Consider the following 10,957-nt stretch of genomic DNA (forward strand, 5'->3'; position numbering starts at 1 on the left):
CTGGGAGATTGAAGGGCAGGGTGGGCTGACTAGAGGGGAAGCACATACAAGGCAGTCGGAAGCAAGATGACACCTCAATGTGGATTTGCCCAATAAGAGGGGGTGGCCAAGGTGGTGGTGTTCAGGGAGCTCTGATTGGTCGTGGGGAGGGATTTGGGGTGGGGCTAGCCACCTCTTGAGGCTTTAAAAGCTCATCGGAGAGAGGCGGGGTGCTGTCATTTGCTCACTGACTCTCAGAGAGGGAGGCACGCTTTCCTGGAGCTCCTGGTGACAGAACAGGTGTTTGCTGTCTGGACCTGGCTGCTGATCCTGAGCCTGCTGGGAGATCGTAACGATCTCCAGGAGCAACATGGGGCCCACACTAGCAGTTCCCACCCCCTATGGCTGTATTGGCTGTAAGCTACCCCAGCCAGACTACCCACCGGCTCTAATCATCTTTATGTTCTGCGCGATGGTTATCACCATCGTCGTAGACCTAATCGGCAACTCCATGGTCATTTTGGCTGTGACAAAAAGCAAGAAGCTCCGGAATTCTGGTAAGCCACCCTTTCTTCTCCCTCTCCAGTGTGCAGAGACTTGCAACCCGTAGGGCGTTAGTTTTTGAGCGCCCCAGATAGAGAATCAATGGACAGTGCCCTCATATTGAACATCCCTGCTCCCAAATTCCCCGCAAGCCTGGGGGTGGTAGTATTCTGTCCGGGCCCTCTAAACGTAGAGGTTCTCAAGGCCGAGAGAGCACAGAGAATTAGCTTTGGGCATCCAAGTGCAAAGCGTTCCCGTGGTGCGCGGCAGCCCGAGGATCCCTGTCCCGTCGGGGCCTGATGCGGAGTGAACCGGCACGCGAGCGGGAGAGTAAGGCGATTCACCCCGGTACAGCAAGCCGAGCCGAATGCCGCAAGGGCGGCCGCGCTGAGGCAGCGCGGACCCAACTGACGCGGAGGGAGCAGCTGGGCTGCGACCTACTCTGTGAAAGTTAAGTTCGCGGCGGCCGCGGCGGCGCTTACCAGAGCGCAACGCAGTGGCCTCTCCCTAGCCGGGCCAAGAGCCCGCTCGCCGCGGCCCTGGGGCTCCAGGGCGGCTCCCGGGCAGATCCCGGGCGGCGGAGCACAGACCCCCGCGCCCGAGAATCGAGCAGGGAGGTCTGAGCCCGCCGGAGCCGAGCTCCGTCCGCCCGTCCCAGGGCGAACGGCAGAGAGAGGCGAGCGGCGGGTCGGGCACAGCAGGCGGTGGCAGCGACGGCGGCGGCAGCGGAGATCCCGAGGTCCGTAAGCGGGGAACTGGGGGTCGCAGGGCGGGCAGGCGAAGAAGCTTGGGACCTGGGCATTGCTGGGGGTGGAGGGATAGAAGGCAGCAAAACCGAGTAGGAATTGGCGGGAGGGTGACGGGAGAGCTCAGAGGGGGCGATGGGGGACTCAGAGAGGCTGCAAAGGGCTGGAGTCCGGCAGCCGCAAGCGGGACTTCCCCCACTGCTAGCCACTGCCGAGGGGGAGGGGCCGGGGGCCGCGGGCCGGGGGCCGGCGGCGAGCAGGGCAGGAGGGAAGCGTGGGAGGATGCCGGGCACTGCGACATATGCTGGGGGTGGGGGCGACAGACACTGCAAAGCAGCTAGTCCGGTTTACAGGTTGGGCGGGAGAGGGCTCTGGAAGGGAGGTGAAAGGGCGAAGGCGCCCAAACTCCGAGTTCAGGCAGGGGGAGGGAGGGGCGGCGCCAGGAATTTCCACCGCCAGGTTCTCGATCGGCTGCGCCGAGGAGTAGGGACCTAACGGGGTCTGAGAGGGTGGGGAGACCAACTGGATTCTCCCGGGGGGGGGGGGGGGAGAGGTGGCGGCCAGAGTCTGGGGGATTACTTGGCTTGGGCAAGGAGTCACGAACACTGAACAAGTTTCAAAACGCACTGACTGGCACAGTCATTAAAAGTTTTCTTACAAAGTCTAGTGGGTGTCTCCGATTTCTCCTTCGTCTCCTGGAGTCGTGGGGCCATACACTAGGTCTTCACCTTCATCCCCCCGGTGCGGTCCCGAGGTGCAGTCCCACGGAGTCCTGGGGGCGACCTGCGAAGCCCATTTTATTTCCTTTAGGTTTCTTCTTTTCTTTCTTTTTCTCCTTTTCCTTCCTTCCTACTATAATTCAAATAAAGGCTTTTATGGTTGTTGTGGTTTTGTTTTTAAGGCTTTGCCCCTTCTCTTTTCGGCTGTACTTCCCTGAATTCATTACTTTGCGGGAAAACCCTAGAAAGAACCTCTTCAGTAGAAAGCGCTGAGGCCGAGTGCTGACAGCGCTGGAGGAAGGAGGAAGAAGGAGCCATACCTTTGCCCTTTTCAAAAGCGCTCATTTTCTCCTAGTCCAAGATGAAGTGCAATATTTTGCCAAACCAATGCTAATTAGCAACGAGGTGTTTCCAAAGAAAGAGGGCTCTGCGCCTGCACTTGGCCTCTTCCTTCGCTTTTTTGTGAAAGGTTTTACAAAAAAGTTCCCACCTCAGCCTACAAGACCGGAGTGGGGGTGATCCTTCTTTATCCTGTTTAACCTGAAGGCTCCAGTAAAGTTCAGTGCCCGGAGCTGGGAGCTCTGTGCAGGGCGCTGAATGTGCCAGTGTACGGCTCTGCGCGTGGACGCGGCATGAAACTGAAACAGGCACTTCTGCTAATCCTTGCAGGAATTGTTCTCCTTCCCCCAACCTCCCCTTGTCCCCCCACTCACCTCGCGTCACCCTCCCCGCCCGCCCTCTCACTACTTCTTTGGTCTCAGACTAAATTTTACAGGGCTTCCCTATTCCCCTCAGTTTTCACTCTTAGGTTACCTCAGGAACGGTAAGTATGTGACTTCGCAAGGTTTTAGGTTACTGCTTGATCCCATCGGAAAAGACTGTTTAAGAAGATGGCCTCTAATGCCTTTTCTCAGAATCTTCTCTCTAGTAATGTGTTTATTATAAATGCAATGCTAGGCTATAGGAGGGAGATAGCTAATTTATCTTTTTCTAATTATTTATTTATTTTTTCAGTTTGAGGCTTCCTGACATCCCTCCAGTGTCTTTCCTTGCCCCCCACTCTCCAGCCTCTTTCCTAAAAACAAGTCCCTCTAGCTTACCTCTACTCCCCTCCTTCTCCCTCCCCCTCACTTCCAGTGAAGGAAATGTTTGCATTTTGTTTTTCTCTAAGATGTTGGCAGCATGACCCTGTCTCATTGTGAAGGCTCCTGGCAGGGATTTTGTGCTCACTGCTGTCTGTCTCATGTTTGCTTCTTTCTCAGAGCAGAGATGACGTTGTTTTGAAAGGAAAAAAGGTGGGCAAAGTACAGGTCTCCCAAACCTGGCTGTTCATCAGAGCCATGTGGGACCTGCTTGTAAATAAAAATAAAAACACAACTGCATTTCTTTAAAAGAATTCTAGAATTATAAATGGTCATGATCCAGCTGGCCTTCCCCTGCACCTTAAATGTGTAGATTTCTGTACTTAAACCATTTATTCTTCTCTGTCTTTCCCTTTTCTCCCTCCCTTGATATGTTTTTCAGGCAACATCTTCGTGGTTAGTCTCTCTGTGGCCGACATGCTGGTGGCCATCTACCCATACCCTTTGATGCTGCATGCCATGTCCACTGGGGGCTGGGATCTGAGCCAGTTACAGTGCCAGATGGTCGGGTTCATCACAGGGCTGAGTGTGGTCAGCTCCATCTTCAACATTGTGGCAATCGCCATCAACCGTTACTGCTACATCTGCCACAGCCTCCAGTACGAGCGGATCTTCAGCGCGCGCAATACCTGCATCTACCTGGTCGTCACCTGGATCATGACCATCCTGGCTGTCCTGCCCAACATGTACATTGGCACCATCGAGTACGATCCTCGCACCTACACCTGCATCTTCAACTATCTGAACAACCCTGTCTTCACTGTTACCATCGTCTGCATCCACTTCGTCCTCCCTCTCCTCATCGTGGGTTTCTGCTACGTGAGGATCTGGACCAAAGTGCTGGCAGCCCGTGACCCTGCAGGGCAGAATCCTGACAACCAACTTGCTGAGGTTCGCAATTTTCTAACCATGTTTGTGATCTTCCTCCTCTTTGCAGTGTGCTGGTGCCCTATCAATGTGCTCACTGTCTTGGTGGCTGTCAGTCCGAAGGAGATGGCAGGCAAGATCCCCAACTGGCTTTATCTTGCAGCCTACTTCATAGCCTACTTCAACAGCTGCCTCAACGCTGTGATCTACGGGCTCCTCAATGAGAATTTCCGAAGAGAATACTGGACCATCTTCCATGCTATGCGGCACCCTATCATATTCTTCTCTGGCCTCATCAGTGATATTCGTGAGATGCAGGAGGCCCATGCCCTGGCCCGTGCCCGTGCCCATGCTCGCGACCAAGCTTGTGAACAAGCCCTTGAACAAGACTGTGCCCATGCCTGTCCTGCTGTGGAGGAAACCCTGATGAATGTCCGGAATGTTCCATTACCTGGTGATGCTGCAGCTGGCCACCCCGACCGTGCCTCTGGCCACCCTAAGCCCCATTCCAGATCTTCCTCTGCCTATCGCAAATCTGCCTCTACCCACCACAAATCTGTCTTTAGCCACTCCAAGGCTGCCTCTGGCCACCTCAAACCTGTCTCTGGCCACTCCAAGCCTGCTTCTGGTCACCCGAAATCTGCCACTGTCTACCCTAAGCCTGCCTCTGTCTATTTCAAGGCTGACTCTGTCCATTTTAAGCCTGCCTCTGTCCATTTCAAGGGTGACTCTGTCCATTTCAAGCCTGACTCTGTTCATTTCAAGCCTGCTTCCAGCCACCCCAAGCCCATCACTGGTCACCATGTCTCTACTGGCAGCCACTCCAAGTCTGCCTTCAGTGCTGCCACCAGCCACCCTAAACCCACCACTGGCCACATCAAGCCAGCTACCAGCCATGCTGAGCCCACCGCTGCTGACTATCCCAAGCCTGCCACCACCAGCCACCCTGAGCCCACTGCTGCTGACCACCCTGAGCTCTCTGCCTCCCACTGCCCCGAGATCCCTGCCATTGCCCACCCTGAGTCTGACGACAGTGACCTCCCTGCATCGGCCTCTAGCCCTGCCAGTGGGCCCACCAAGCCTGCTGCCAGCCAGCTGGAGCCTGACACCATCGCTGACCTTCCTGACACTACTGTAGTCACTACCAATACCCATGATTACCATGATGTTGTGGTTATTGATGTTGAAGATGATCTCAATGAAATGGCTGTGTGAAAAATGCTCTCACAAGTGGCCAGGAAGTGGTCGCCTTTCTAGTTTGTTTTGCATATGTAATCCAAAGTGAGATACCTTACTGCACCTAGACACAGACACTGACACATAGAGATGGTGTAAGCTACGTCCACCTTTCAGGCATACTCCTCCTTTACTTAATGTACTCTATTAAAGTGTGTGTAAGTGTGTGTGTGCTTGCTATTTTAGGGACCTTAATTTCCCTCAAGTTTGATGTCTGTTGTTCCAAACCTCCCTTTCCACCTATGGTCAACCTTCAGTCCTCAGTGATCCCTGAAATTTTTAGACTTTGATTTTTTTCCCACTCTTGTGTCCCTCCTCCCCTTTCCTCATTTCCTCTGCCTTGTTCCTGCTTTCTTCTCCCATTCCCCGAGGGGGTTGGGAGAGGGGTGCATGCACAATGCTAAAGGTGTGTTGTGGTGAAGGCTTCCATTAATGTGACTGCACAGCTTTATGTTCTTAAATGTGTAACTCTATATTATACTTTTAATAGCAGTCAGAAAAGCGGTTGTGATCAAGTACAAGTACTGGAAAGTTTCTTCCTAAATTTCAGCAACAACATATGACCCCTATTTGAAGAATACAATTTGATAAGCTCTTATTAAAAATACATTTTTTATGCCTATGAGATCAAATGGCAAAAGGAAAGATATGGGCACACAAAATTATTTCTATTTTTTGAAAATTCGAACATTGGTGCTTTTTATAGTCAAACATGGTTGCAAATGATAAGAGGTTTTTACTTTATTTGTAATTATTTACTTTTTTAAGCATTTGCCAGGATTTTTTTTCATTTAGTTCCAGAGAAATAAATCCATTCATAAACTAGTTTCTTCTCCTAAAATCCAATCTTACTAGGATCAATTATGGTAATATTTTTAATATTATAAGTCATAACTACTCTTTACCACAGATTTTTTTTAAAACAACCTGGTATTTTTACAGTTTTTACATTATTGTTTTCATTCAAAAGGGAATTTGAAGTGAATTTGAAGTGGCAGCAAGAAGTGAATTGAATACTGCTGGGAGGTTGTAAATGACCATTCCTCCTGGATGGGGAGGGAGGCAAGGAGGAGAAAGAGATGCCGACACCAATCAATCCCACCACACATTCGACATCAGCCACCACACTTGGCCAAGGTTCAGTGATACACGATGTTAAGTCGTAGATGTCTTATATTAGCACACTTGACAGACCAGGAAATGATTTTTCTCTACAATTCAAGAAAATGGCTGTTTAATAAAAATTTCAATTGCTGATTCAAATAGACACTTTAAGCAAAGCTTACTGTATGAAAGCTTGTGAGGATAAGTGGAAATGTATTATACTGCCTTAATTCTATTCTGTATTTGTGGTAGCAATTAAATAAAAGTGTTTTTGTGGCTTTAGTTTGTGGTTTGTTGATAAATTCATTTCTCCACTGGAGTTACTTATGGGGAGGGTGTACAGGGTGAGGGGTGGCAAAGCATTGACCATGGGGGAATCAGAAGACTTGGGTGCAAGTTCCATCCCTGCTACCAGCTTGCTGTAGGCCAGGGCAAGTCCCTTGACCCCTCTCACCTCAGTCCCTTTACTTAGCAAACTGGAGAGGTGGTGGGGAGAGGGGAGCATGCTGGGGTTGCTATGTTCTTCACACTAGTGCATTGGATGACCTGACCTGCCTGCTCTTGGATATCTGAACTGTACCAGATATGGCTCTGAAAAGAGACCCCTTTTTACTCCCCTGAAAGGAGTGAAGCCAGGCCCCAATAATGTCATGACCCAAAGGCTTCTGGAATGAAGAAACAGAGCTCATGAGGGAATGGGGGAGGCACAAGAGTGAGAGGCAGGAGGGCTGGTGGTTTGCTCTCCAGCTCAGGGGTGGGTAGCAAGACCCCAGCCACTGGGCAAAGCTCCCCATCTTAGGAACACAGTTTCAAAAGAATCTCTGACAATAAGGAAATGCTCAAAATACACTGATCAGCAAAAATCAAACAGAATTCAAAGTAATATACAGTAGGACATAATTTTTTAAAAATATGCATACTTAACACATGCACATATAGACAAACAGTTACACATATGCAGTTGTTCTATCCGGGCTTTCCCGGGCTCTGAGTATAGATAGACTGAGGTCATCTTAATTTTTAATGCCCAAGTTAAAGTGGTTTGAGCCATCAAAGGCTGCCTGCCTGAGGACTGCCTGCACCCCTGTGCCAAATTTCTGTGCAGAAAATATAACTAAAAGGGATGTTTATTCATGTACTTACAAACTGGTTACGGTCAGCTCCCCATCCATGTATTCCATGTTCTCACTCTCCACTCACACCCAAGAAGTTGTTTTGCATGAGACTGCAAGTGTCCAAACCAAGGGTACTGTGTCCCAGTGCTCCAAACTGCCACTCTCCAGGGGCTTACAGGGTGCAAGGTTTTGAAAGAAGATGAGAGAGGTGACGAAAATTATCTGCCATTATTACAACTTTGTTCTGCAATTTTCCCCCAGTGCCTGAAGCAACCCCGCTCACACCAAGTCTCCTGAAAGTCATACCAAGTCTCTTGAAAGCAGCCATTTTCACCATCTCTGCTTATCTCCTGCAGCTGCTTTCATCAAACTTGCCTGAGCCACTGCGCCTCCGCCTCTGCGCCCATAATCACCTGGATAGGAACAAGCAACACTTCCACCCCAATTCCTTCTCAGTTCCTTCACAGCCCAGAAACATTTTTTTTTCTGCTCCTGTCTCCCTTATCCTGTTCCCCTTCACTCTCAGAAGCCATTAAGATTCCTAAACACATCTCTGATTTACACCCCTCCCTCCCCACCCCCCTACACACTTTGAGTGACCAAGGCAAGAAGCTGAATCTCTGCTTCAGGTTTAAGGTGTGTCGTAGTTCTGCCTGGAAAAAATGCAGAGCTTCTGGCTTTACAGCAGTGAGAATGAAAGGGCCAACTTTGCTGACTTCCTCAAAGAGAGAATCTGCCTCCAGAGGAGCCTAAATCTCCATAATCAAGGGATTTAAAAAATGCAAGCAACTTTTAAATGACAGTTTTTCCGAGTTTCTCCTCTTTTCTTTTTAAATGGAAATATAATTTATATACTGTAAAGTGACACCAGACTTTTTTTTTTTTTAACATATGCATACATCCATGTAACTACCACCCTGGCCAAGATATAGGTAGCCCTCTAGGAAGTTCCCTGTTGCCCCCTTCTAATCAATACCCCATCCAAAGGCAACCACTATCCTGACCTTACCATACATTAATTTTGCCTGTTCTAGAATTTCGTATAAATGGAAGCATACAGTATGTATTCTTTTGTGTCCAGCTTCTTTTTAAAACAATTGTGATGAAATATACATAACATAAAATTGACCATTGTAAACTTTTTGAATGTACAATTCAGTGGTATTAAATATATTCACATTGTTGTGCAACCGTCACCACTATTCATTTCCAGAACTACTTCATTATCTCAAACTGAAACTCTGTACTGATTAAATAATAACTTCCTTTCCCCTTAACCTCTGGTAACCACCATTCTATTTTCTGTCTCTATGAATTTACCTATTGTAGACACCTCATATGAGTGGAATCATACAATGTTGGTCCTTTTGTATCTGGCTTCTTTCACTTAGCATAATGTGTTCAAGGTTCACCCATATCATAGCATGTATCCATACATTATTTTTTATGACTGAATAACATCCCATTCTAGGGATATACCAAATTTTGTTTACCCTTTCATGTATTGATGGACATTTTGGTGGTTTCCATTTTTGGCTGTTGTGAATATTGCTGCTATGAAGATTGATGTACAAGTTTCTGCTTGAGCCCCTGCTTTCCTTCCACCTTTTTGGAGATATACCTAGGAGTGGAATTGCTGGGTCATGTAGTCCAGCTTCTTTTGCTCAATATTATGTCTTTGAGATTCATCTATGTTTCTGTGTATGTCAGTGGTTGGTTATTTTTCACTTTCGTATAGCATTCTACAATATTAATATATTACAATTTATTTATTCTACTACTGATGGATATTTGGGTTGTTTCCAATTTGAAACTATGATAAAAATGCTTCTATAATCATTTGTGTACATGTCTTTTAATTTAATTTTGTATTGAGGTATAATTTTACATACAGTGAAGAACACTACTTCAGTGTCAAGCTCTACTTCAGTAGAGAGCTCAACAAATTTTAACATATGTGTACACCCATGTAACCACCACACACATCAAAATATAAAACATTTCCAGCACCCCAGAAAGCTTTTTTATGCCAGAGTAATTTTGCTGGTTTATTGAACTTTATTTAAATGGAAGCATACAGAATGCATTCTTTTGTGTTTGTGTTCTTTTCTTCATCATTTTGTTTGTGAGATTTATCCATGTTACTTTAGGTATAAGGAATTCATTTTCTTTTATTGTTATGTAGAACTTCTTTGTATGACTATAACATCACTTTTGAGCTATTCTACTGTGGCTGAACATTTGGGCTGTTTTCCAGTTTGGGGCTTTTAAGAAACCTGTTATGAACATTATTGTACATGCCTTTTGATGCACATATGGACTCATTGCTCTTGGAAATATACCCAGGCTTGGAATTGCCGAGTCATGAGTAGGTATGTATTTAGTTTTAGTAGACACTGCTAAATATTTTTCCAAAGTTGTTTGTGTTCGTCCATTTTCATACTGCTATGAAGAAATACCTGAGGCTGGGTAATTTACACAGAAAAAGAGGTTTAATGGACTCACAGTCCCGCATGACTGGGGAGGCCTCACAACCATGGTGGAAGGTGAAGGAGGAGCAAAAGCACGTCTTACATGGCAGCAGGCAAGAGAGTATGTGCAGGGGAACTGCTCTTTATAAAGCCATCAGATCTTGTGAGACTTATTTAATATCAGAGAACAGCACAGGAAAAAACCCTCATGATTCAATTACTTCCCACTGGGTCCCTCCCAAAACACCTGGGGATTATGGGAGCTATGATTCAAGATGAGATTTGGGTGGTGACAGAGCCGAACCATATCATTGTTGAACTGCTTTTTAGCCTCACTAGTAAGGTATGAGAATTTGAGGTGCTCGGCATTCTTGCCAACATTAGATATTTTCAGCCCTTTTTAATGTGAGCTATTCTAGTGGGTGTCTAGTGCTATTTCATTGTGGTTTCAGTTTGCATTTCTCTAATGAGCAATGATGTTAATCGTCTTTTTACATGATTATTGACCATTTAAGTATCTTCTTTATTGAAGGCCCTGAACAAATATTTTGACTATTTTAAAATGGAAGTTTCTGTCTTTTTCTTATTGACTTGTAACAAGATATGCATGTGTATATATGTCAATTTCATGAATACCTTCTCTCAGTCTGTGGTTTGCCTTTTTGCTCTCTTAATTGTATCTTTTGATGAACAAAAATCCTTAATATTATAAAGTCCAATTTATCAGTTTTTCTGACTGAGCTTTGTGTTTAAGAAATTTCTGATTATTCTAATATAATTAATATATTCTCCTATTTTTTATTTTAGAAACCTTACAGTTTTGTCTTTCACATTTAAGTCTATGTTCCATCTCAAGTTAATTTGTTTGTGTATGGTGTGGGTTAGGGATCAAAGTTCATGTTTTTGTATAGCCAGGGTTCATATTTTCATTTTATCACCATTTGTTGAAAAGACCATACTTTACCCCACTGAACTACAGTAAAGACTTTGTTGCCATTTAGGTAATCATATATAAACATGTCTCTCTTTTTATCT

At 46.4% G+C, this 10,957-nt stretch overlaps 1 protein-coding gene across 1 annotated transcript; it reads left to right on the forward strand.

Moving 5' to 3' along the window:
* The first annotated feature begins 211 nt into the window (after positions 1-211).
* Positions 212-6,618, forward strand: GPR50 (G protein-coupled receptor 50). The gene is made up of 2 exons (XM_005594829.5): positions 212-536; positions 3,512-6,618. The coding sequence occupies exons 1-2, from the start codon at positions 350-352 to the stop codon at positions 5,209-5,211; spliced, it is 1,887 nt and encodes a 628-aa protein (XP_005594886.2). The 5' UTR covers positions 212-349; the 3' UTR covers positions 5,212-6,618.
* Positions 6,619-10,957: the final 4,339 nt, after the last annotated feature.

This window comes from Macaca fascicularis, chromosome X (assembly GCF_037993035.2).
Source record: "Macaca fascicularis isolate 582-1 chromosome X, T2T-MFA8v1.1".
Taxonomy (NCBI): Eukaryota; Metazoa; Chordata; class Mammalia; order Primates; family Cercopithecidae; genus Macaca; species Macaca fascicularis.